Source organism: Salvelinus alpinus, chromosome 2 (assembly GCF_045679555.1).
Source record: "Salvelinus alpinus chromosome 2, SLU_Salpinus.1, whole genome shotgun sequence".
Taxonomy (NCBI): Eukaryota; Metazoa; Chordata; class Actinopteri; order Salmoniformes; family Salmonidae; genus Salvelinus; species Salvelinus alpinus.
The window spans coordinates 93775518-93802806 of record NC_092087.1 but is presented as its reverse complement, the minus strand read 5'-3'; the positions used below and the strand labels follow the sequence as shown (position 1 = coordinate 93802806).

General features: G+C 47.0%; 2 protein-coding genes across 3 annotated transcripts in view; one reads left to right on the top strand and one right to left on the bottom strand.

Annotated features, from left to right (window-relative positions):
- mycbpap (mycbp associated protein) overlaps nucleotides 1-23865 on the bottom strand; it is a 49146-nt gene extending 25281 nt beyond the window's left edge. For both annotated transcript variants that reach the window (XM_071390010.1, XM_071390011.1), the window contains exons 1-12: nucleotides 22944-23865; nucleotides 20476-20600; nucleotides 19791-19953; nucleotides 16967-17073; nucleotides 16614-16788; nucleotides 16360-16475; nucleotides 16136-16286; nucleotides 15086-15204; nucleotides 5904-6028; nucleotides 3432-3540; nucleotides 1962-2154; nucleotides 720-907 (exon numbers count right to left, since the gene is read on the bottom strand). In XM_071390010.1, the coding sequence (XP_071246111.1) occupies nucleotides 720-907; nucleotides 1962-2154; nucleotides 3432-3540; nucleotides 5904-6028; nucleotides 15086-15204; nucleotides 16136-16286; nucleotides 16360-16475; nucleotides 16614-16788; nucleotides 16967-17073; nucleotides 19791-19953; nucleotides 20476-20600; nucleotides 22944-23010 (1638 nt within the window). In that variant the 5' untranslated portion in view covers nucleotides 23011-23865. The remainder of the gene's footprint in view (nucleotides 1-719; nucleotides 908-1961; nucleotides 2155-3431; nucleotides 3541-5903; nucleotides 6029-15085; nucleotides 15205-16135; nucleotides 16287-16359; nucleotides 16476-16613; nucleotides 16789-16966; nucleotides 17074-19790; nucleotides 19954-20475; nucleotides 20601-22943) is intronic.
- Nucleotides 23866-24015: 150 nt separating this feature from the next.
- On the top strand, nucleotides 24016-25991 carry rasd2b (RASD family member 2b). The gene is made up of 2 exons (XM_071390016.1): nucleotides 24016-24814; nucleotides 25215-25991. The coding sequence occupies exons 1-2, from the start codon at nucleotides 24169-24171 to the stop codon at nucleotides 25751-25753; spliced, it is 1185 nt and encodes a 394-aa protein (XP_071246117.1). The 5' UTR covers nucleotides 24016-24168; the 3' UTR covers nucleotides 25754-25991.
- Nucleotides 25992-27289: the final 1298 nt, after the last annotated feature.

Sequence of the window (27289 nt, the reverse complement as noted above, 5' to 3'; positions counted from 1 at the left end):
CACACACACACACACACACACACACACACACACACACACACACACACACACACACACACACACACACACACACACACACACACACAGAGAGAGAGAGAGGCACACACACACACACATACACACACACACACACACACACATACACAAAATTAAACATCACACATAAACACATGAATACACAAACACAATTATGCTTAATTCAACTGTGAAGTTACAAACACACCCTCCCTCCCTCCTCACATCCTTCCTCCCTCCTCGCACCCTCCCTCCCTCTTCACACCCTCCCTCCCCACACCCTCCCTCCCTCCTCACACCCTACCTCCCTCCTCACATACTTCCTCCCTCCTCACACCCTCCCTCCTCACACATTCCCTCCCTCCTCACACACTCCCTCCCTCTTCACACACACCCTCCCCACACCCTCCCTCCCTCCTCCCCTCCTCACACATTCCCTCCCTCCTCACACACTCCCTCCCTCTTCACACACACCCTCCCCACACCCTCCCTCCCTCCTCCCCTCCTCACACCCTCCCTCCCTCCCCACACACACCCTTCCTCCTCACACACACCCTCCCTCCCCCCCACTCCCTCCCTCACTCCCCCCTACCTCCCAACACCCACCCTCCCTCCTCACACACACCCTCCCTCCCCACACACCCTCCCTCCCTCTCCACTCTCCCTCCCCCTCACTCCCACCCACCCTCCCTCCCCACACAGACCTCCAGGGCGTGTCTCTGGTCGGCGGTCTTGTCCTGGTAGAGAGCCACGCCCCTCAGTGTCACCTGGATGGAGGCTCCGCCCAGCAGGACAGGGTGTGTGTTGAGACGCCACACCTCTGTCCTGATGCCTGGGACCTCCGACTTAAATATAAACTCTACACGCTTGCTGTCACCTGGTAGAATCACACCTGGTACAGAGATAGATAGAGAGAGACAGAGAGAGATGGGGAGGGGAGAAGGAGAGAGAGAGAGAGATGGGGAGGGGAGAAGGAGAGAGAGAGATGGGGAGGGGAGAAGGAGAGAGAGAGAGAGATGGGGAGGGGAGAAGGAGAGAGAGAGAGATGGGGAGGGGAGAAGGAGAGAGAGAGAGATGGAGGAGAGAGAGAGAGAGAGAGATGGGGAGGGGAGAAGGAGAGAGAGAGAGAGATGGAGGGAGAGAGAGAGAGAGAGAGATGGGGAGGGGAGAAGGGGAGAGAGAGAGATGGGGAGGGGAGAAGGGGAGAGAGATGGGGAGGGGAGAAGGGGAGAGAGAGAGAGAGAGGGGGAGGGGAGAAGGGGAGAGAGAGAGAGATGGGGAGGGGAGAAGGGGAGAGATATGGGGAGGGGAGAAGGAGAGAGAGATGGGGAGGGGAGAAGGGGAGTGAGATGGGGAGGGGAGAAGGGGAGAGAGAGAGAGATGGGGAGGGGAGAAGGAGAGAGAGATGGGGAGGGGTGAAGGGAGAGAGAGAGAGAGATGGGGAGGGGAGAAGGGGAGAGAGAGAGATGGGGAGGGGAGAAGGAGAGAGAGAGAGCGATGGGGAGGGGAGAAGGAGAGAGAGAGCGATGGGGAGGGGAGAAGGGGAGAGAGAGAGCGATGGGGAGGGGAGAAGGAGAGAGAGATGGGGAGGGGAGAAGGGGAGAGAGAGAGAGATGGGGAGGGGAGAAGGAGAGAGAGATGGGGAGGGGAGAAGGGGAGAGAGAGAGAGAGATGGGGAGGGGAGAAGGGGAGAGAGAGAGATGGGGAGGGGAGAAGGAGAGAGAGAGAGCGATGGGGAGGGGAGAAGGAGAGAGAGAGCGATGGGGAGGGGAGAAGGAGAGTGGGATGGGGGGGAGAGAGGGACAGAGAAAGAGAAAGGAGGACAAAGCGGGTTGTAATTATGACATGCATTGACGTAAATGCTGCCAGCTGTGTGAACAAAAACACAGCGTGTGTGTACGTACATAGTGTGTCTGCGCATACATGTGCAGTGTGTGTGTGTGTACCTGTGGAGGTGTTGAAGTAGAAGTGCTGTGTGTGTGTGTGTGTCCTGGCGTCAGGGAAGCTGTGTGGTACAGCCAGGCGCTGCCAGCTGTAGTAGACTGCTGTACTGCCCTCGTTCTGCACCTCCATGTCTGAACTGGCTCGCTCTCCTGACAGGGCCTCAAACGTTACCCTGGCGCTGATACCCACCTCCCCCTGGGAGGAGAGAGAGGGGGAGAGGGGGATAAGAGGGAGGGGAGAGAGAGAGGAGGGTTGAGAGGAGGATGGAGAAGGAGAGTGGGAGGGAGGAGGGAGAGAGAGAGAAGAGGGTTGAGAGGAGGATGCAGAAGGAGATTGGGAGGGAGGAGGGAGAGAGAGAGAAGAGGAGGGTTGAGAGCAGGATGGAGAAGGAGAGTGGGAGGGAGGAGGGAGAGAGAGAGGAGGGTTGAGAGGAGGATGAAGAAGGAGAGTGGGAGGGAGGAGGGAGAGAGAGAGAAGAGGTTTTAGAGGAGGATGGACAATGAGATTGGGAGGGAGGAGGGAGAGAGAGAGAGAGAGGAGGGTTGAGAGGAGGATGGAGAAGGAGATTGAGAGGGAGGAGGGAGAGAGAGAGAGAGAGAGAAGAGGTTTGAGAGGAGAATGAAGAAGGAAATTGGGAGGGAGGAGAGAGAGAAGAGGTTTTAGAGGAGGATGAAGAAGGAGATTTGGAGGGAGGAGGGAGGAGAGAGAGAAGAGGTTTGAGAGGAGGATGAAGAAGGAGATTGGGAGGGAGGAGGGAGAGAGAGAGAAGAGGTTTGAGAGGAGGATGAAGAAGGAGATTGGGAGGGAGGAGGGAGAGAGAGAGAGGAGGGTTGAGAGGAGGATGGAGAAGGAGATTGGGAGGGAGGAGGGAGAGAGAGAGAAGAGGTTTGAGAGGAGGATGAAGAAGGAGATTGGGAGGGAGGAGGGAGAGAGAGAGAGGAGGTTTTAGAGGAGGATGAAGAAGGAGATTGGGAGGGAGGAGGGAGAGAGAGAGAGGAGGTTTTAGAGGAGGATGAAGAAGGAGATTGGGAGGGAGGAGGGAGAGAGAGAGAAGAGGTTTTAGAGGAGGAAGAAGAAGGAGATTGGGAGGGAGGAGGGAGAGAGAGAGAAGAGGTTTTAGAGGAGGATGAAGAAGGAGATTGGGAGGGAGGAGGGAGAGAGAGAGAGGAGGGTTGAGAGGAGGATGGAGAAGGAGATTGGGAGGGAGGAGGGAGAGAGAGAGAAGAGGTTTTAGAGGAGGATGAAGAAGGAGATTGGGAGGGAGGAGGGAGAGAGAGAGAAGAGGTTTTAGAGGAGGATGAAGAAGGAGATTGGGAGGGAGGAGGGAGGGAGAGATAATATGCTGTTTTTTTAGTGTTGTATCATTTCTCCTCCACTCACCAAACAATAGACCATATGAACAAGAGTTGTATCATTCTACTGTCTATATGTGGTGGCTCCACAGGTTTAACAGTGTGTGTGTGTGTGTGTACCTTGTGAGAGGTGGAGGTGCCTGTCCAGCGGGCGGGCTGCCCACAGAACCTCAGGGCAGGCACCAGCACCGCGTCCAGCATGACATCATCAAACTGCGACAGGGGGTCACTGGGAACAAACAGAGGGACAGGTCGTGTCTCAAATGGCATCCTATTGCTTATATAGTGCCTTACTTTTGAACGGAGGCCCCTATGGGCCCTACATAGTGAATAAGGTGCCCTCTGTACCATAAGGCTCTGGTCAAAAGTAGTGCACTAGGACTATATAGGGAATTTGGGATGTACACTCAGTCACTATCGGCCAATGGACCAACATTAGAATATTTTAGTTTTTTATTTAACCTTTATTTAACTGGGCAAGTCAGTTAAGAACAAATTCGTATTTACAATGACGGCCTACAGGGGAACAGCGGGTACAACAGCCTTGTTCAGGGGCAGAACGGTTTTTACCTTGTTAGCTCTGGGATTTGATCCAGAAACCTTTCAGTTACTGGCCCAACGCTCTAACCACTAGGCTACCTGCCGCCCCCAGAATCAATACACACGGTCACTATCGGCAACGCTACAATGGACCAACATGAGGATATCATCAGAATCAATACACACGGTCACTATCGGCAACGCTACAATGGACCAACATGAGGATATCATCAGAATTAATACACACGGTCACTATCGGCAACGCTACAATGGACCAACATGAGGATATCATCAGAATTAATACACACGGTCACTATCGGCAACGCTACAATGGACCAACATGAGGATATCATCAGAATCAATACACACGGTCACTATCGGCAACGCTACAATGGACCAACATGAGGATATCATCAGAATTAATACACGATCACTATCGGCAACGCTACAATGGACCAACATGAGGATATCATCAGAATCAATACACACGGTCACTATCGGCAACGCTACAATGGACCAACATGAGGATATCATCAGAATTAATACACACGGTCACTATCGGCAACGCTACAATGGACCAACATGAAGATATCATCAGAATTAATACACACGGTCACTATCGGCAACGCTACAATGGACCAACATGAGGATATCATCAGAATTAATACACACGGTCACTATCGGCAACGCTACAATGGACCAACATGAGGATATCATCAGAATCAATACACACGGTCACTATCGGCAACGCTACAATGGACCAACATGAGGATATCATCAGAATTAATACACACGGTCACTATCGGCAACGCTACAATGGACCAACATGAATATATCATCAGAATCAATTCACACGGTCACTATCGGCAACGCTACAATGGACCAACATGAATATATCATCAGAATCAATTCACACGGTCACTATCGGCAACGCTACAATGGACCAACATGAGGATATCATCAGAATTAATACACACGGTCACTATCGGCAACGCTACAATGGACCAACATGAAGATATCATCAGAATCAATTCACACGGTCACTATCGGCAACGCTACAATGGACCAACATGAGGATATCATCAGAATCAATTCACACGGTCACTATCGGCAACGCTACAATGGACCAACATGAGGATATCATCAGAATTAATACACGGTCACTATCGGCAACGATACAATGGACCAACATGAGGATATCATCAGAATTAATACACGGTCACTATCGGCAACGCTACAATGGACCAACATGAGGATATCATCAGAATTAATACACGGTCACTATCGGCAACGCTACAATGGACCAACATGAGGATATCATCAGAATCAATACACACGGTCACTATCGGCAACGCTACAATGGACCAACATGAGGATATCATCAGAATCAATACACACGGTCACTATCGGCAACGCTACAATGGACCAACATGAGGATATCATCAGAATCAATACACACGGTCACTATCGGCAACGCTACAATGGACCAACATGAGGATATCATCAGAATTAATACACACGGTCACTATCGGCAACGCTACAATGGACCAACATGAGGATATCATCAGAATTAATACACGGTCACTATCGGCAACGCTACAATGGACCAACATGAGGATATCATCAGAATTAATACACACGGTCACTATCGGCAACGCTACAATGGACCAACATGAAGATATCATCAGAATCAATTCACACGGTCACTATCGGCAACGCTACAATGGACCAACATGAGGATATCATCAGAATTAATACACGGTCACTATCGGCAACGCTACAATGGACCAACATGAGGATATCATCAGAATCAATTCACACGGTCACTATCGGCAACGCTACAATGGACCAACATGAGGATATCATCAGAATCAATACACACGGTCACTATCGGCAATGCTACAATGGACCAACATGAGGATATCATCAGAATTAATACACGGTCACTATCGGCAACGCTACAATGGACCAACATGAAGATATCATCAGAATCAATGAGCCACTAGATAAACTGTTTGTTAGTGATTTAGGATGAGGGGGGGCATTTCTTACTGGTTCTCCTTCTGCTCCGCCTCCCTAAGCTCCTCCCTCTCCTCCTCCTCCAATAGGGGGCTCCGCTTCACAGTGACAGAGGTGAAGGGCTGGCCTGAGCCAATCACCTCCAAGCCATCTATCTCCTAGAGAGGGGGGGAGAGGACAGTATAGTGAGAGACTGGGAGAGGGAGAGAGAGAGAAAGAGAGAGAAAAGGGTAATGTGGCTCTGGCCAATAGTAGTGCACTATGTAGGGAATAGGGTCCTGTGGCTCTGGCCAATAGTAGTGCACTATGTAGGGAATAGGGTCCTGTGGCTCTGGCCAATAGTAGTGCACTATGTAGGGAATAGGGTCCTGTGGCTCTGGCCAATAGTAGTGCACTATGTAGGGAATAGGGTCCTGTGGCTCTGGCCAATAGTAGTGCACTATGTAGGGAATAGGGTCCTGTGGCTCTGGCCAATAGTAGTGCTGTTTCTACCCACTGTCTTCAGTCGTCTCAATATGTAGTCTCTGTTTCTCCCCACTGTCTTCAGCCGTCTCAATATGTAGTCTCTGTTTCTACCCACTGTCTTTAGTCGTCTCAATATGTAGTCTCTGTTTCTACCCACTGTCTTCAGCCGGCTCAATATGTAGTCTCTGTTTCTACCCACTGTCTTCAGCCGTCTCAATATGTAGTCTCTGTTTCTACCCACTGTCATCAGCCGTCTCAATATGTAGTCTCTGTTTCTACCCACTGTCTTCAGCCGTCTCAATATGTAGTCTCTGTTTCTACCCACTGTCTTCAGCCGTCTCAATATGTAGTCTCTGTTTCTACCCACTGTCTTCAGCCGTCTCAATATGTAGTCTCTGTTTCTACCCACTGTCTTCAGCTGTCTCAATATGTAGTCTCTGTTTCTACCCACTGTCTTCAGCTGTCTCAATATGTAGTCTCTGTTTCTACCCACTGTCTTCAGCCGTCTCAATATGTAGTCTCTGTTTCTCCCCACTGTCTTCAGCCGTCTCAATATGTAGTCTCTGTTTCTACCCACTGTCTTCAGCCGTCTCAATATGTAGTCTCTGTTTCTACCCACTGTCTTCAGCCGTCTCAATATGTAGTCTCTGTTTCTACCCACTGTCTTCAGCCGTCTCAATATGTAGTCTCTGTTTCTACCCACTGTCTTCAGCCGTCTCAATATGTAGTCTCTGTTTCTACCCACTGTCTTCAGCCGTCTCAATATGTAGTCTCTGTTTCTACCCACTGTCTGCAGCCGTCTCAATATGTAGTCTCTGTTTCTACCCACTGTCTTCAGCCGTCTCATCATGTAGTCTCTGTTTCTACCCACTGTCTTCAGCCGTCTCAATATGTAGTCTCTGTTTCTACCCACTGTCTTCAGCCGTCTCAATATGTAGTCTCTGTTTCTACCCACTGTCTTCAGCCGTCTCAATATGTAGTCTCTGTTTCTACCCACTGTCTTCAGCCGTCTCATCATGGAGTCTCTGTTTCTACCCACTGTCTTCAGCCGTCTCAATATGTAGTCTCTGTTTCTACCCACTGTCTTCAGCCGTCTCAATATGTAGTCTCTGTTTCTACCCACTGTCTTCAGCCGTCTCAATATGTAGTCTCTGTTTCTACCCACTGTCTTCAGCCGTCTCAATATGTAGTCTCTGTTTCTACCCACTGTCTTCAGCCATCTCAATATGTAGTCTCTGTTTCTACCCACTGTCTTCAGCCGTCTCAATATGTAGTCTCTGTTTCTACCCACTGTCTTCAGCCGTCTCAATATGTAGTCTCTGTTTCTACCCACTGTCTGCAGCTGTCTCAATATGTAGTCTCTGTTTCTACCCACGGTCTTCAGCTGTCTCAATATGTAGTCTCTGTTTCTACCCACTGTCTTCAGCCGTCTCAATATGTAGTCTCTGTTTCTACCCACTGTCTTCAGCCGTCTCATCATGTAGTCTCTGTTTCTACCCACTGTCTTCAGCCGTCTCAATATGTAGTCTCTGTTTCTACCCACTGTCTTCAGCCGTCTCAATATGTAAGTCTCTGTTTCTACCCACTGTCTTCAGCCGTCTCAATATGTAGTCTCTGTTTCTACCCACTGTCTTCAGCCGTCTCAATATGTAGTCTCTGTTTCTACCCACTGTCTTCAGCCGTCTCATCATGTAGTCTCTGTTTCTACCCACTGTCTTCAGCCGTCTCAATATGTAGTCTCTGTTTCTACCCACTGTCATCAGCCGTCTCAATATGTAGTCTCTGTTTCTACCCACTGTCTTCAGCCGTCTCATCATGTAGTCTCTGTTTCTACCCACTGTCTTCAGCCGTCTCAATATGTAGTCTCTGTTTCTACCCACTGTCTTCAGCCGTCTCAATATGTAGTCTCTGTTTCTACCCACTGTCTTCAGCCGTCTCAATATGTAGTCTCTGTTTCTACCCACTGTCTTCAGCCGTCTCAATATGTAGTCTCTGTTTCTACCCACTGTCTTCAGCCGTCTCAATATGTAGTCTCTGTTTCTACCCACTGTCTTCAGCCGTCTCAATATGTAGTCTCTGTTTCTACCCACTGTCATCAGCCGTCTCAATATGTAGTCTCTGTTTCTACCCACTGTCTTCAGCCGTCTCAATATGTAGTCTCTGTTTCTACCCACTGTCTTCAGCCGTCTCAATATGTAGTCTCTGTTTCTACCCACTGTCTTCAGCCGTCTCAATATGTAGTCTCTGTTTCTACCCACTGTCTTCAGCTGTCTCAATATGTAGTCTCTGTTTCTACCCACTGTCTTCAGCTGTCTCAATATGTAGTCTCTGTTTCTACCCACTGTCTTCAGCCGTCTCAATATGTAGTCTCTGTTTCTCCCCACTGTCTTCAGCCGTCTCAATATGTAGTCTCTGTTTCTACCCACTGTCTTCAGCCGTCTCAATATGTAGTCTCTGTTTCTACCCACTGTCTTCAGCCGTCTCAATATGTAGTCTCTGTTTCTACCCACTGTCTTCAGCCGTCTCAATATGTAGTCTCTGTTTCTACCCACTGTCTTCAGCCGTCTCAATATGTAGTCTCTGTTTCTACCCACTGTCTTCAGCCGTCTCAATATGTAGTCTCTGTTTCTACCCACTGTCTGCAGCCGTCTCAATATGTAGTCTCTGTTTCTACCCACTGTCTTCAGCTGTCTCAATATGTAGTCTCTGTTTCTACCCACTGTCTTCAGCCGTCTCATCATGTAGTCTCTGTTTCTACCCACTGTCTTCAGCCGTCTCAATATGTAGTCTCTGTTTCTACCCACTGTCTTCAGCCGTCTCAATATGTAGTCTCTGTTTCTACCCACTGTCTTCAGCCGTCTCAATATGTAGTCTCTGTTTCTACCCACTGTCTTCAGCCGTCTCAATATGTAGTCTCTGTTTCTACCCACTGTCTTCAGCCGTCTCATCATGTAGTCTCTGTTTCTACCCACTGTCTTCAGCCGTCTCAATATGTAGTCTCTGTTTCTACCCACTGTCTTCAGCCATCTCAATATGTAGTCTCTGTTTCTACCCACTGTCTTCAGCCGTCTCAATATGTAGTCTCTGTTTCTACCCACTGTCTTCAGCCGTCTCAATATGTAGTCTCTGTTTCTACCCACTGTCTGCAGCTGTCTCAATATGTAGTCTCTGTTTCTACCCACTGTCTTCAGCCGTCTCAATATGTAGTCTCTGTTTCTACCCACTGTCTTCAGCCGTCTCAATATGTAGTCTCTGTTTCTACCCACTGTCTTCAGCCGTCTCAATATGTAGTCTCTGTTTCTACTCACTGTCTTCAACCGTCTCAATATGTAGTCTCTGTTTCTACCCACTGTCTTCAGCCGTCTCAATATGTAGTCTCTGTTTCTACCCACTGTCTTCAGTCATATCAATATGTAGTCTCTGTTTCTACCCACTGTCTTCAGCCGTCTCAATATGTAGTCTCTGTTTCTACCCACTGTCTTCAGCCGTCTCAATATGTAGTCTCTGTTTCTACTCACTGTCTTCAACCGTCTCAATATGTAGTCTCTGTTTCTACCCACTGTCTTCAGCCGTCTCAATATGTAGTCTCTGTTTCTACCCACTGTCTTCAGCCGTCTCAATATGTAGTCTCTGTTTCTACCCACTGTCTTCAGCCGTCTCAATATGTAGTCTCTGTTTCTACCCACTGTCTTCAGCTGTCTCAATATGTAGTCTCTGTTTCTACCCACTGTCTTCAGCCGTCTCAATATGTAGTCTCTGTTTCTACCCACTGTCTTCAGCCGTCTCAATATGCAGTCTCTGTTTCTTTCTGACCATTTATCTTTTTCCCTCCCAATCTATACTCAACTCTCTCTCTCTTTCTCTCTCTCTCTCTGTCTCCATCATCTATCTGACAGGACATTCTGTCTGTCTGTTTCTCTGGACACATGTCAGACCACACTGACATCCACACACGTGAATGAACACAAACACACAAACAAACACACAACACACACCACCGCCAGACCAGAACATTCTCATTATTAATGAGTGTGTGTGTGTGTCTATGTGTGTCTGTGTGTGTGTGTGTGTGTTTCTGTGTGTATGAATGAACTCCCCCATAATAAGTGCCTGTTACTTAAGCTGCTAATCAGGTCTAAATGACAATGACTATGCACAGAGTGTGAGGAGAGACAAAGCTGTGGGTGTCTGTTGTATGGATGTGTATTACGTGTGCTAGTGTGTGTTTATGGACCAGTGTGTGTGTCTGACGGTTCCCCAGGTCTCTCTCAGTGATAGTGTTATTGTTATGTTGTAGAACAGGACTGTCTCAGTGACAGGGTTATTGTTATGTTATAGAACAGGACTGTCTCAGTGACAGGGTTATTGTTATGTTATAGAACAGTAGAACAGGACTGTCTCAGTGACAGGGTTATTGTTATGTTATAGAACAGGACTGTCTCAGTGACAGGGTTATTGTTATGTTATAGAACAGGACTGTCTCAGTGACAGGGTTATTGTTATGTTATAGAACAGTAGAACAGGACTGTCTCAGTGACAGGGTTATTGTTATGTTATAGAACAGGACTCTCTCAGTGATAGGGTTATTGTTATGTTGTAGAACAGTAGAACAGGACTATCTCAGTGACAGGGTTATTGTTATGTTGTAGAACAGGACTGTCTCAGTGACAGGGTTATTGTTATGTTATAGAACAGGACTGTCTCAGTGATAGGGTTATTGTTATGTTATAGAACAGGACTGTCTCAGTGACAGGGTTATTGTTATGTTATAGAACAGGACTGTCTCAGTGACAGGGTTATTGTTATGTTATAGAACAGGACTGTCTCAGTGACAGGGTTATTGTTATGTTGTAGAACAGGACTGTCTCAGTGACAGGGTTATTGTTATGTTATAGAACAGGACTGTCTCAGTGACAGGGTTATTGTTATGTTATAGAACAGGACTGTCTCAGTGATAGGGTTATTGTTATGTTATAGAACAGGACTGTCTCAGTGATAGGGTTATTGTTATGTTATAGAACAGGACTGTCTCAGTGATAGTGTTATTGTTATGTTGTAGAACAGTAGAACAGGACTATCTCAGTGATAGGGTTATTGTTATGTTGTAGAACAGGACTGTCTCAGTGATAGGGTTATTGTTATGTTGTAGAACAGGACTGTCTCAGTGATAGTGTTATTGTTATGTTGTAGAACAGGACTGTCAGTGATAGGGTTATTGTTATGTTATAGAACAGGACTGTCTCAGTGACAGGGTTATTGTTATGTTATAGAACAGGACTGTCTCAGTGATAGGGTTATTGTTATGTTGTAGAACAGGACTGTCTCAGTGATAGTGTTATTGTTATGTTGTAGAACAGGACTGTCTCAGTGATAGGGTTATTGTTATGTTATAGAACAGGACTGTCTCAGTGACAGGGTTATTGTTATGTTGTAGAACAGTAGAACAGGACTGCCTCAGTGATAGGGTTATTGTTATGTTGTAGAACAGGACTGCCTCAGTGATAGGGTTATTGTTATGTTGTAGAACAGGACTGCCTCAGTGATAGGGTTATTGTTATGTTGTAGAACAGGACTGCCTCAGTGATAGGGTTATTGTTATGTTGTAGAACAGTAGAACAGGTCTCTCTCAGTGACAGTGTTATTGTTATGCTGTAGAACAGTAGAACAGGACTGTCTCAGTGATAGGGTTATTGTTATGTTATAGAACAGGACTGTCTCAGTGACAGGGTTATTGTTATGTTATAGAACAGGACTGTCTCAGTGATAGTGTTATTGTTATGTTGTAGAACAGGACTGTCTCAGTGATAGGGTTATTGTTATGTTGTAGAACAGGACTGTCTCAGTGATAGTGTTATTGTTATGTTGTAGAACAGGACTGTCAGTGATAGGGTTATTGTTATGTTATAGAACAGGACTGTCTCAGTGACAGGGTTATTGTTATGTTATAGAACAGGACTGTCTCAGTGACAGGGTTATTGTTATGTTATAGAACAGGACTGTCTCAGTGATATGGTTATTGTTATGTTATAGAACAGGACTGTCTCAGTGACAGGGTTATTGTTATGTTGTAGAACAGTAGAACAGGACTCTCTCAGTGATAGGGTTATTGTTATGTTGTAGAACAGGACTGTCTCAGTGATAGGGTTATTGTTATGTTATAGAACAGGACTGTCTCAGTGATAGTGTTATTGTTATGTTATAGAACAGGACTGTCTCAGTGACAGTGTTATTGTTATGTTGTAGAACAGTAGAACAGGACTGTCTCAGTGACAGGGTTATTGTTATGTTGTAGAACAGGACTGTCTCAGTGATAGGGTTATTGTTATGTTGTAGAACAGGACTGTCTCAGTGATAGGGTTATTGTTATGTTATAGAACAGGACTGTCTCAGTGACAGGGTTATTGTTATGTTGTAGAACAGTAGAACAGGACTGGTCATGTCCTCTGGGGTTCCAATCCACCAGACCTGAACACTGGCACTCTATGTCTGGGCAGGCACTGGGTACACGCTTCATTAACCGTACCAGTTGTGTGTGTGTGTGTGTCATACTCTGAATGGATCAGGAGTGTACAGGACATCCACATCAGACACACAGTGTGCCTCTCTCTCTGTTAACTGGTACACTGTCATTCAACTTATTGAGGACATCAAGAGTTAGGGCAGCTCACCCTGAGCGGGGAGGGAACAGGGACGGATGGGGGTTTGTAGAAGAGGTGGAATGGTTACAGGAGGCTATCTAGTGGTGTGTAGGTGTTGGAAGGTCTTTGAAGTGGAAATAAATTAACACTGTATTTATAGTGAGGCAAAACTTATTCAGCTAGCAGGAGTATTGTGGAGTGAGGTAGAGAGTATTGTGGAGTGAGGGAGACAGTATTGTGGAGTGAGGGAGACAGTATTGTGGAGTGAGGTAGAGATTATTGTGGAGTGAGTTATAAAGTTTTGTGGAGTGAGGTAGACAGTATTGTGGAGTGAGGGAGACAGTATTGTGGAGTGAGGTATAAAGTTTTGTGGAGTGAGGGAGACAGTATTGTGGAGTGAGTTATAAAGTATTGTGGAGTGAGGTAGAGCGTATTGTGGAGTGAGGTATAAAGTATTGTGGAGTGAGGTATAAAGTATTGTGGAGTGAGGGAGACAGTATTGTGGAGTCAGGTAGACAGTATTGTGGAGTGAGGGAGACAGTATTGTGGAGTGAGGTAGACAGTATTGTGGAGTGAGGGAGACAGTATTGTGGAGTGAGGTATAAAGTATTGTGAAGTGAGGAAGAGATTATTGTGGAGTGAGGTATAAAGTATTGTGGAGTGAGGTATAACGTATTGTGGAGTGAGGGAGACAGTATTGTGGAGTGAGGGAGACAGTATTGTGGAGTGAGTTATAAAGTATTGTGGAGTGAGGTAGACAGTATTGTGGCGTGAGGTAGAACGTATTGTGGGGTAAGGTAGAACGTATTGTGGAGTGAGGTATAACGTATTGTGGAGTGAGGTAGAGATTATTGTGGCGTGAGGTAGAATGTATTGTGGGGTGAGGTATAAAGTATTGTGGAGTGAGTTATAAAGTTTTGTGGAGTGAGGGAGACAGTATTGTGGAGTGAGGGAGACATTATTGTGGAGTGAGGTAGACAGTATTGTGGAGTGAGGTAGACAGTATTATGGAGTGAGGTAGACAGTAGTGTGGAGTGAGGTATAGAGTATTGTGGAGTGAGGTGGACAGTATTGTGGAGTGAGGTAGACAGTATTGTGGAGTGAGGTATAAAGTATTGTGGAGTGAGGTAGACAGTATTGTGGAGTGAGGGAGACAGTATTGTGGAGTGAGGTATAACGTATTGTGGAGTGAGGGAGACAGTATTGTGGAGTGAGGTAGAACGTATTGTGGGGTGAGGTATAAAGTATTGTGGAGTGAGGTATAAAGTATTGTGGAGTGAGGTAGACAGTATTGTGAAGTGAGGTAAACAGTAGTGTGGAGTGAGGTAAATAGTATTGTGGAGTGAGGTAAATAGTATTGTGGAGTGAGGTATAAAGTATGGTGGAGTGAGGTAGACAGTATTGTGGAGTGAGGTAGACAGTATTGTGGAGTGAGATAGACAGTATTGTGGAGTGAGGTAAATAGTATTGTGGAGTGAGGTAAATAGTATTGTGGAGTGAATGAAAGAGTATTGCCAAGATGAGGTATAGAGTATTGTGGAGTGAGGTGGACATTATTGTGGAGTGAGGTAGACAGTATTGTGGAGTGAGGTAGACAGTATTGTGGAGTGAGGTAGACAGTATTGTGGAGTGAGGTAGACATTATTGTGGAGTGAGATAGACAGTATTGTGGAGTGAGGTAGACAGTATTGTGGAGTGAGGTAGAGAGTATTTTATGTTTTAGAGTTGTCGTAGCGTAGTGACGTCAAAGTTATGTGGTAGATGTGTGTGTGTCCATGTCCCCAAACCTTAATCCTTACCTTAACCATTCAGAAGGAATGACTCAACTTAACCGAACAAAGATCTGTTTATCCCCCTGTGGACAAACGTGGAATTCTGTGCGTGTTGTTGTGTGGCGCCATGCCGTGCGTGTGTGTGTGTGTGTGTGTGTGTGTGAGTCTTACAGGCTGGTTGAAGTCCAGGTCTTTGAGAACATCTCTGAGCTCATGTCGTCGGTGTGTTGTGTGTTGTGTTGTGTGTGTGTGTGTGTGTGTGTGTGTGTGTGTGTGTGTGTGTGTGTGTGTGTGTGTGTGTGTGTGTGTGTGTGTGTGTGTGTGTGTGTGTGTGTATTACAGGCTGGTTGAAGTCCAGGTCTTTGAGAACATCTCTGAGCTCATGTCGTCGGTGCTGCAGGTAGAGACTCTGGTCCCAGGTCCTGCTGGCTGAACCACACGTCTCTGGGAGAACATTACCTACAACACACAATGAGGGGTTCTTCATTTTAGAAACTGTCTGTGTGTGTGCGTTCATTCATATGTGTGTGTGTGTGTGTGTGTGTCTGTTTTTGGTTTGTGTTCATTCGTGTGGGTGTGCATGAGTGCATTCATATGTGTGTGTGTGTGTGTGTGTGTGTCTGTTTTTGGTTTGTGTTCATTCGTGTGGGTGTGTGTATTTGCATTAATTCTGTATGTGTTTACCTGACTCCATGTGGATGCTGTGTGGCTGTGAGATGTCTGTATGTGTTTAACTGACTCCATGTGGATGCTGTGTGATGTGTGTATGTGTTTACCTGACTCCATGTGGATGCTGTGTGTATGTGAGATGTGTGTATGTGTTTACCTGACTCCATGTGGATGCTGTGAGATGTGTGTATGTGTTTACCTGACTCCATGTGGATGCTGTGTGGCTGTGAGATGTGTGTTTGTGTTTACCTGACTCCATGTGGATGCTGTGAGATGTGTGTATGTGTTTACCTGACTCCATGTGGATGCTGTGAGATGTGTGTATGTGTTTACCTGACTCCATGTGGATGCTGTGTGGGTGTGAGATGTCTGTATGTGTTTACCTGACTCCATGTGGATGCTGTGTGTGTGTTTACCTGACTCCATGTGGATGCTGTGTGGCTGTGAGATGTGTGTATGTGTTTACCTGACTCCATGTGGATGCTGTGTGTGTTGATGTGTGTATGTGTTTACCTGACTCCATGTGGATGCTGTGTGGCTGTGAGATGTGTGTATGTGTTTACCTGACTCCATGTGGATGCTGTGTGTGTGTTTACCTGACTCCATGTGGATGCTGTGTGTGTGTTTACCTGACTCCATGTGGATGCTGTGTGATGTGTGTATGTGTTTACCTGACTCCATGTGGATGCTGTGTGGCTGTGAGATGTGTGTATGTGTTTACCTGACTCCATGCGGATGCTGTGTGGCTGTGCGATGTGTGTGACAGGTTCCTGCTGTCCTCTCTGTGTCTGGGTCAGGGTGGCTGAGATACCACTCAGCTCATCACCAAACCTCTGAGGGAGGCTCCAGAACTCACTGCCTACACGGTAACCCTGGCAACACACACACAGGTTAGTTCTAAATGGCTAGAGTAGCAATAGACACCCCCCTCCAGGTGACTCCTACCTGTCCAGAGTGTAAGGCTGGCAGGCCTCGGGTGATCAGTTCTCTCTGCTCCTGAGTCTCTCTGAAACGGTTGGACTGGTTCATCAACAGCCTCTCTACTGGCTTCTGGAGCAGGTCTAGAGAGAGAGAGAGAGGAGAGAAGAAAGAGAGAAGAGAGAAGAGAGAGAGAGAAAAGAGAGAGAAAAGAGAAAGAGAGAGAATGTTGATGGTAGTTGTAGTCCTTTATGTGGTAGTTGTAGTTCTGCTAGACCTACTGGAGATAAGGTCCTGCTGGTGTCGTCTCTGGGTCATGTGTGTGTGCCAGTGCTGCAGGGCGTGGCTCTGGACGTCTCTCTGACCCCTGGGGACTGGAGGGGGTCTCTCTGCACCCCTCTGACCCCCCAACACCTGGAAGACGGCTCTCTGAGGGGCTGGCACCCTCCTCACCAGCTGGAGAGAGAGATACAGGGGAGGGAAAGCTTAACAATATTTCAAGTTTAGAGTCAGAACCCATCAGAGAGCTGGATAGAAAGAGAGAGAGAGAAACATTGTCATTGATTGAAGAGCATTATAACCAAAATCATTATATTTGTTATAAGGGATTTTCAACCATGGTATCTTCTCTCACCTCAGTCTCTCCCCTGGCCTGCATCTCTGTCCTGAAGTCCTCCAGACTACCCAGAATGCTGTGGGGGAGGACCATCCCCTGGGCATCGAAGCGAGGTCCCCCCGGTCCTGACAAAACCACAACATCAACACAACATTACCTCTCCATGAACTAAACACTATTCAGATTCTAAATACTTGATTCATCCCCCCGGTCCTGACAAAACCACACCACAACATCACCACAACATCACCTCTCCATGAACTAAACACTATTCAGATTCTAAATACTTGATTCATCCCCCCGGTCCTGACAAAACCACACCACAACATCACCTCTCCATGAACTAAACACTATTCAGATTCTAAATACTTGATTCATCCTCCCGGTCCTGACAAAACCACACCACAACATCACCACAACATCACCTCTCCATGAACTAAACACTATTCAGATTCTAAATACTTGATTCATCCCCCCGGTCCTGACAAAACCACACCACAACATCACCACAACATCACCTCTCCATGAACTAAACACTATTCAGATTCTAAATACTTGATTCATCCCCCCGGTCCTGACAAAACCACACCACAACATCACCACAACATCACCTCTCCATGAACTAAACACTATTCAGATTCTAAATACTCGATTCATCCCACGGGGGGCCATTATGTAGGCAGGAGAGTAGATATACAACATAGAAGAGCACCAGTGGAGGCTGCTGAGGGGAGGACGGCTCATAATAATGGCTGGAATGGAGTCAATGGAATGGCATCAACCACATCTTTTACATGTTTGATAGCATTCTAGTGACTCCCTTCCAGTCATTATTATGAGCCGTCCTCCCCTCAGCAGCCTCCCCTGAAGAGCACACAACATAACAACAGACAGCACCAATAGTTCTATACAGCATGAGGATGAATGATAACAGTCTAGGTGACTAAAGAACTGTCAAAACAGATGAACTGTACATGAATATAAAGGCGAAGTGGATTTTCGACATTCGTTTCTGAGCCCCTTTCCTTGTTTGTCTTCACCAGTGGTTCCCAACCGTTTCATAGTCCCGTACCCCTTCAAACACTCAACCTCCAGCTGTACCCCCTCTAGCACCAGGGTCAGCGCACTCTCAAATGTTGTTTTTTGCCATCATTGTTAGCCTGCCACACACACACTATACAATACATTTATTAAACATAAGAAGAGTTTTTGTCACAACCCGGCTCGTGGGAAGTGACAAAGAGCTCTTATAGGACCAGGGCACAAATAATAATATAATAATAATCAATACTTTTGCTCTTTATTCAACCATCTTACATATAAAACCTTTTTTGTTAATCGAAAATTGTGAATAACTCACCACAGGTTGAGAAGGGTGTGCTTGAAAGGATGCACATAACTCTGCAATGTTGGGTTGTATTGGAGAGACTCTCAGTCTTAAATCATTTTCCACCCACAGTCTGTTCCTGTATTTAGTTTTCATGCTAGTGAGGGCCGAGAATCCACACTCACATAGGTACGTGGTTGCAAAGGGCATCAGTGTCTTAACAGCACAATTTGCCAAGGCAGGATACTCTGAGCGCAGCCCAATCCAGAAATCTGGCAGTGGCTTCTGATTCAATTCAATTTTCACAGATTTGTTGCAATTTCGATGAGGCTCTTTTGTTCAGATATCGGTAAGTATTATTTGACCATGCTGGTCATCTATGAACATTTGAACATCTTGGCCATGTTCTGTTATAATCTCCACCCGGCACAGCCAGAAGAGGACTGGCCACCCCTCATAGCCTGGTTCCTCTCTAGGTTTCTTCCTAGGTTTTGGCCTTTCTAGGGAGTTTTTCCTAGCCACCATGCTTCTACACCTGCATTGCTTGCTGTTTGGGGTTTTAGGCTGGGTTTCTGTACAGCATTTTGAGATATCAGCTGATGTAAGAAAGGCTATATAAATACATTTGATTGATTGATTGACTGTAGGCAGGGCATGAAAGGGATAACGAATCCAGTTGTTTGTGTCATCCGTTTAGGGAAAGTACCTGCGTAAATGCGCACCCAGCTCACTCAGGTGCTTCGTTATATTACATTTGACATTGTCCGTAAGCTTGAGTTCATTTGCACACTAAAAATTATACAATAATGGAAAGACCTGTGTGTTGTCCTTGTTAATGCAGACAGAGACGAGCTCCAACTTCTTAATCATAGCCTCAATTTTGTCCCGCACATTGAACATAGTTGCGGAGAGTCCCTGTAATCCTAGATTCAGATCATTCAGGTGAGAAAAAACATCCCCCAGATAGGCCAGTCGTGTGAGAAACTCATCATCATACAAGTGGTCAGACTAGTGAAAATATGGTCAGTAATGAAGACTTTAAGCTCGTCTCTCAATTCAAAAATAAGTGTCAATACTTTGCCACTTGATAACCAGCGCACTTCTGTATGTTGTAAAAGCGTTACATGGTCGCTGCCCATACCATTGCATAATGCAGAAAATACACGAGAGTTCAGGGGCCTTGCTTTAACAAAGTTAACCATTTTCACTGTAGTGTCCAACACGTCTTTCAAGCTGTCAGGCATTCCCTAGGCAGCAAGAGCCTCTCTGTGGATGCTGCAGTGTACCCAGGTGGCTTGAGAATTGAGAATCCCACACACCTGATTGAACTAATCATGGTCTTGAGAATCCCACACACCTGATTGAACTAATCCCGGGCTTGAGAATCCCACACAGCCCGGTAGCTCTCTAGGACCAAGAATGGTGACCACTGTATTGTGTTGTGTGACCACAACCGTGATACACCCCACCTGTACCTCACACCTCTGGCCAGAAGGGGCAGTGTAGCCAGCTCACCTGTGTAGTCCAGTGGCTGTGTGGTGGTGTCCTGGGCCAGGGGGCGGGCCACCGCTACCCTCACCCCCTTTCTGATGTCATCAAGTGGGCGGGTCTTACGCACCAGCACTCGGGTCACTGCTGCAGGCTTCTGGGGTTCTTTAGGGGGCTGGGGCACCCGCAACTATGGACGTACACACACACACACACACACACACACACACACACACACACACACACACACACACACACACACACACACACACACACCACACACACACACACACACACACACACACACAAGAGTGGCAGGTAGCCTTGCGATTACAGCGCTGGGACAGTCACTATAAGGTTGCTTCTGCGAACCGCGAGCCAGCAAGGTGGATAAATCTGCCCAGTTAATCTCCAACATGAACTGCTCCCCCGGCGCTGATGACGTGGACCTGGATTAAGGCAGCCCCCCTCCCCCGCACCTCTCTCATTCAGAGGGGTTGGGTTAAATGAGGAAGACACATTTTGGTTGAATGCATTCAGTTGTGCAACTGACTACGTATCCCCTTACTATTATGTATGCATACACACACGTTACGTACACACACACACACACATTATGTACACACACACACACATTATGTACACACACGTACACACACACACACACACACACATACACACACACACATTATGTACACATGCACACACACACCTTCTCCAGGTCCTCAGGTCTGATGGCCAGGGCCTGGATGTCCTCTCCTTTAAGAGTGGGGCTCTGAGGCTGCTCTTCACTCAGACACGACGAGAAATCCTCTGACACTTTCAGACGTTTCTTCTCTGGAGACGAGAGGACAGGATGAGGAGAGGAGAGAACCAACTGTTTCATTCCAAGCACATGGGGCCAACATGGCACCTGTTCAAATTCTGAATAATAAACCAAGCTTCCCCATTTCTGAATCTATTTGTTTTGGCTTGCACTCATATGGGGAAAACCACGTTTCCAGTGATGACACACACAGCCAACTACTGAACCAACGGCATCAGGCTTAACAAACACTAAACCATAGACCAGGCTTAACAAACACTAACCCATAGACCAGGCTTAACAAACACTAACCCATAGACCAGACTTAACAAACACTAACCCATAGACCAGGCTTAACAAACACTAACCCATAGACCAGGCTTAACAAACACTAACCCATAGACCAGGCTTAACAAACACTAACCCATAGACCAGGCTTAACAAACACTAACCCATAGACCAGGCTTAACAAACACTAACCCATAGACCAAGCTTAACAAACACTAACCCATAGACCAGGCTTAACAAACACTAACCCATAGACCAGGCTTAACAAACACTAACCCATAGACCAGGCTTAACAAACACTAACCCATAGACCAGGCTACATCTGAAATGTATACCATGATTTGCTGCTAGCAAAGCTGTTGTTACATCACTCACTGACCTCCTGACATTGAGAGAAAGAGAGGAGCAGAATATTCACACACACACATAGTTATGCAATTCTGTTCGTCCTCAGCGCTCCAACTGCAACAGAGTCTGTCCCTGGTTACCATGACCACCACACAACCCACCGCTTATCTTTTGAGTCTGTCCCTGGTTACCATGACCACCACACAACCCACAGCTCATCTTTTGAGTCTGTCCCTGGTTACCATGACCACCACACAACCCACAGCTCATCTTTTGAGTCTGTCCCTGGTTACCATGACCACCACACAACCCACCGCTTATCTTTTTAGTCTTTCCCTGGTTACCATGACCACCACACAACCCACCGCTCATCTTTTGAGTCTGTCCCTGGTTACCATGACCACCACACAACCCACAGCTTATCTTTTGAGTCTGTCCCTGGTTACCATGACCACCACACAACCCACCGCTCATCTTTTGAGTCTGTCCCTGGTTACCATGACCACCACACAACCCACAGCTTATCTTTTGAGTCTGTCCCTGGTTACCCTGACCACCACACAACCCACAGCTTATCTTTTGAGTCTGTCCCTGGTTACCATGCCCACCACACAACCCACAGCTCATCTTTTGAGTCTGTCCCGGGTTACCATGACCACCACACAACCCACCGCTCATCTTTTGAGTCTGTCCCTGGTTACCATGACCACCACACAACCCACAGCTCATCTTTTGAGTCTGTCCCTGGTTACCATGACCACCACACAACCCACAGCTCATCTTTTGAGTCTGTCCCTGGTTACCATGACCCCCACACAACCCACCGCTCATCTTTTGAGTCTGTCCCTGGTTACCATGACCACCACACAACCCACCGCTTATCTTTTGAGTCTGTTCCTGGTTACCATGACCACCACACAACCCACCGCTCATCTTTTGAGTCTGTTCCTGGTTACCATGGCCCCCACACAGCCCACCGCTCATCTTTTGAGTCTGTCCCTGATTACCATGACCACAACTTTTGCTTCTCTACCTTTTGCTTTTCTATCCTTTTCTACCCCCCCCCCCCCCTCTCCCTGCCACCTGTTCTGAGGCTCAGCACATTCTGTGTGGTTTTCAGAGGAGGGTAGCACCTTGCGGAGAGTGAGAGAAGGCCACAGAAGGGATAAAAGAAAAACTGCAGGAGTCTCATCCTTCATAGTGGGTGACCTTGGCACACAATGGAAGGCAACGGGGACACTGAGGCTCCACATGCACTCTCTTTTGTGACTGTGTCCTGTTTATGTACACACACACACACATCAATAAACACACACACAATAAACACACACACACAACAACAGAGCCCCACGTAAACAAATACACACCTATGCCTTGAGAATGTCTCTTTTACAGAGTAAAGACAGGAAATTAGATGTCACTGTGTCCTTGGAGGTCTTGTTCCTTTCTCTCTTCTTTCTCCCTCTCTTTAATTTTAATTTGATTTCACACTTATTTTACCAGGTAAGTTGACTGAGAACAAATTCTCGTTTCATACATGATTCATGACTATCTACCCGCCCTGCTACACCCCCCCCCCCCCCCCCCCCCCACACACACAAACACACACGTATGGACTAACGTTAACGAACAGACAGAGGAAGAACGGGAGGCGTCAAGATTATAATGTTAAGTGTGTGTGTGTTTAGTTAGCTAGCTAATAGTATAACAGCTATGTTAGCTAGCTATATTCTACATACCTGGCGGGGTCCGAGGTCTCGCCTCCTTTTTGGGAGTTTTGCCAGTGGATTTGCCTAGACTTGCCATTTCAATGCTTAGGCTAGCTAAGGTAACGTTAGTTAGTTGTAACCTAGCTAGTTAGTCAACTCGGCAGCTGAGCAAGTCGTTTTAGCTAAAGTAAATTGGTGTCACGCAGGGAGACAAGAAAGTTACAATTGTCCCTAAACAGTGACATTTATACAATGTATACAAAAGCAACTTCGTCGTTGAGGAAACTGTCGATAGCTAGCATCTAGCCTTGTCATTCGTGTCTCTTTCTCCCCGCTGCCTCGCTGTACCCATGGCAACGGACGCTTGGTTGCTGTTAAAGGGATGCTCACTTTTTGTCGGACAACAGTCAAATCCAACAGCGCCGAATGAGAATTTCCCTCGAAGAAAATTAAACAAGCCTAATTCTAGGCAGTAGGCAGCATACAGTAACACATAATATTTGTATAACATTGCAACTATGGCACTTTGGTGATGCTCGTATATATATATGTGTGTGTATTGACGGTGCTCTCATGTTTTGTTCCTCAATACCGTAGGCCTTTATTTGTTGGACTATTTCCTCACAAAATGTAATGAAAAGGAAAGAAAATGACATTGATCTGGCCAATAATGAATAGGCTTGTAAGGATTATTTTTGCTCATACAAAAAGGCTAAAGGCCAGATGTGTCACCGTGTGCCAGCAGTAAACAAATACATATGGCTTCTTTGTATGTTGATATTGAATTTAAAACACCAGATCATCACAATCTCCCATAGCCTCAATTTATCCAACCACCACAACGTGCGCAAAAAAAACCCAGAGTTCCTGTCTTGGCCGTGCACATTGCAGTAGAACTGTCTGCTTCCATTGTTCCAGAATCAGCGAACACTCGGTGTTCTCCCGGAGAACATAACAATCTCTCCGCTTCTGTCAATCAGCAGTTCTGGCAACTAGCTGTTGGGAGACGAGCAGATGACCCATGCCGTGTGACGCGGACGAGCCAGGCGCATGCATGGCTATAAAAACAACACCAAAAGACATCTGTTTCTGTACCACACAGACTAGATGTGCGCAAACACACAGGTGTCACGAGGACCACATGTAGTGTCCAAACCTCACAGTTTGGAATATTGCAGGATCCACCCAGGCATCCACACTGCCCTACAGGCTATTATAGGCTACATTTCACATGCCACTTAAGTGAGACAACATTATGGAGGTAAAAGGTAACCCCTCCACTAGCCCACCGACCACCACAACCAACATGCCCGTCGCCCATCAGCGGGCTGAACCTTCTCAGTTCCCCGGGACCAGAGCCCTGAGCCCCGGCTCCTCCAAGGTCCTGCTGGCATACAAAAACGCAACCCAGCACCTGAACTCACCGGGGCTCAAAGCCAGCATGGGTTTCCTTAAAATGGTCACGTCTCAGTGGAAGCACCAGGAAAAGAAGGGGAGGGTGGTGCGGTCCCCAAGCACAGCTAGCTGGCTTCCACCTCCCTCCGATGGCCACTCTTGCAAGAGGTCGCCACTGGACCAGCTATCTGCTCTGGTTCTCCAGGGGCAGATCCGGCTCGGCGAGGACGACCCAAGGCTCGCCCAGGACTCTCGGCAGGACCCGCTGAGCTCCACCAAGCCGCAGAACTGCAGGCGCATCGTGGTTCTGGGTGCGCCCGGGGTGGGCAAGACTTCAATCTTGCGACGGTACCTCTGGGACGGCTTCGCGGAGGAGTACCAGCCCACCTCCGAGGATTTCCTCCGGAAAATGTTCCACATCCGCGGGGAGACGTATCAGATCGACGTACTGGACGCCTCCGGAGAGAGGAGCTTCCCGGCGAAACGCAGGCTCTCCATACTAACCGGTGCGTAACGGGAATGTAGGCTATAACGGGAGTCCTTATCATGGTCTCTATGTTGGAGCGTGCTGGAGGTGCCTCAACAGTAGTTGTTATCGCAGGGTTAAAGATGTAAATACATACGTATGAATAAGCCTCTCTCTCCGCGTAGATGTGGTGTGCGTGAAAGTGGACATGCTTGCTTTATAAACGATGAGAGAGAATATAAATATGTGTATATGGACGTATATATGGAAGTATGGATAGAATAGCATATAGAATATAATAAAACATAATATAATATAATCTTTATCCCAGAAGGAACTTCAGTTCAAATTGCTAATGAGAATATGACAATGTAGGCTATAATGAAAATATAGGCTAAAATAGGCTATAATATTTCGGTCACCCCCTGTGTTCTGTATAGGTGACATATTCCTTCTGGTCTTCACCCTGGACGACCGGAGCTCTTTCGAGGAGGTGTGTGCCCTGCGCACTGAGATCCTCGCGGCCAAAACCAAGCTCCTCAAGCCCACCAGGCCGGGCCAGAGCGCACGGGTCCCCACGGTAGTCTGCGCTAACAAGGTGGACCTGTCCCCAGCGGAGAGAGAACTTTCCCGGGCAGAGGTGCTCCGAGCCCTCGGTGAGGACTGCGCCTACTTCGAGACCTCCGCCAAAGACCGCACTAATCTGGAGGAGGTATTCGAGGCTCTGGCTAAACGGGGCGGGTTGCCAACTGAAACTAGTCCGTCGCAGCACCGCAAAGTTTCGATTCGGTCGTACCAGGCGCTGAAGGAGGGCAGAGTGGCCGGGAGAGGGAGCCAGGCGCCCGGTTGTAAGGCTCCGTGTGGGGCGCTGTATCCGCTCGCTCGACGGCCGAGTTTCAGCACTGATCTCCGTCAAGTCCTCGGCCCCAACTCCGCACGGAAGCCGGGCAAGCCGCTGGAGAAGTGTCAGATTCAGTGAAGGAGCCAAAGACAGACTGGACTGGTTTATAAGGGTGTGTGGAGCGAGGAAAAACAATCGTGTTTGATTTCCACAAATGCATTCTGCTAAATGTAGATATGACTGTGAATAGTATCTGCACCAGGGACTTGAACACTACTAATAGCCTACTAAATGTGCAGAAGTTGAGCAATTGTGTGTCTCAATCTAATGTGAAATATATATTTTTGAAATGAATTAAAAAACATTTTTGATCATGTATTATAGTGTGGTCTCCTTTAGGGGCAGAAGAGGTATTATAGTGTGGTCTCCTTTAGGGGCAGAAGAGGTATTATAGTGTGGTCTCCTTTAGGAGCAGAAGAGGTATTATAGTGTGGTCTCCTTTAGGGGCAGAAGAGGTATTATAGTGTGGTCTCCTTTAGGGGCAGAAGAGGTATTATAGTGTGGTCTCCTTTAGGGGCAGAAGAGGTATTATAGTGTGGTCTCCTTTAGGAGCAGAAGAGGTATTATAGTGTGGTCTCCTTTAGGGGCAGAAGAGGTATTATAGTGTGGTCTCCTTTAGGAGCAGAAGAGGTATTATAGTGTGGTCTCCTTTAGGGGCAGAAGAGGTATTATAGTGTGGTCTCCTTTAGGGGCAGAAGAGGTATTATAGTGTGGTCTTTAGGGGCAGAAGAGGTATTATAGTGTGGTCTCCTTTAGGGGCAGAAGAGGTATTATAGTGTGGTCTCCTTTAGGGGCAGAAGAGGTATTATAGTGTGGTCTCCTTTAGGGGCAGAAGAGGTATTATAGTGTGGTCTCCTTTAGGGGCAGAAGAGGAGAGAGTGGGAGTCTCCTTTAGGGGCAGAAGAGGAGAGAGTGTGGTCTCCTTTAGGGGCAGAAGAGGAGAGAGTGTGGTCTCCTTTAGGGGCAGAAGAGGAGAGAGTGTGGTCTCCTTTAGGGGCAGAAGAGGAGAGAGTGGGAGTCTCCTTTAGGGGCAGAAGAGGAGAGAGTGTGGTCTCCTTTAGGGGCAGAAGAGGAGAGAGTGGGAGTCTCCTTTAGGGGCAGAAGAGGAGAGAGTGGGAGTAAGAGGACAGAGAGTCAGAGACTTGACTTCATTGACTTTATTACATAACACATTTCATGAGTCCTACAGACAGAAATAGAGAGCGAGAGAAAGAGAGAGAGAATGGTGGAGAAAAAGTGTGTGTGAAAGTGTGTGTGTGCCTGTGTGTGCTTGTGTGTGTGAGTGTGTGTGTGCCTGTGTGTGCTTGTGTGTGCTTGTGTGTGTGTGAGTGTGTGTGCTTGTGTGTGTGCCTGTGTGTGCTTGTGTGTGTGCTTGTGCGTCAGACAGAAAGGCAGAGCAGTATTGACTGCAGCAGAGTCGTGATCAACCAGAGGGTTGTACTGTACTAACTAGCCTACACAACTCACTGCCTGCAGTAGACTGGGCTGTTTCTGGTTGTTAAATCCTCTTTACATTCTGTCTATGAGTCAGATTTTTCACACACACATACATCTGTAACTCCAAACTATAGGCCCTATTCTATATATTCAGCATGATGATGTTGATAGTAATGA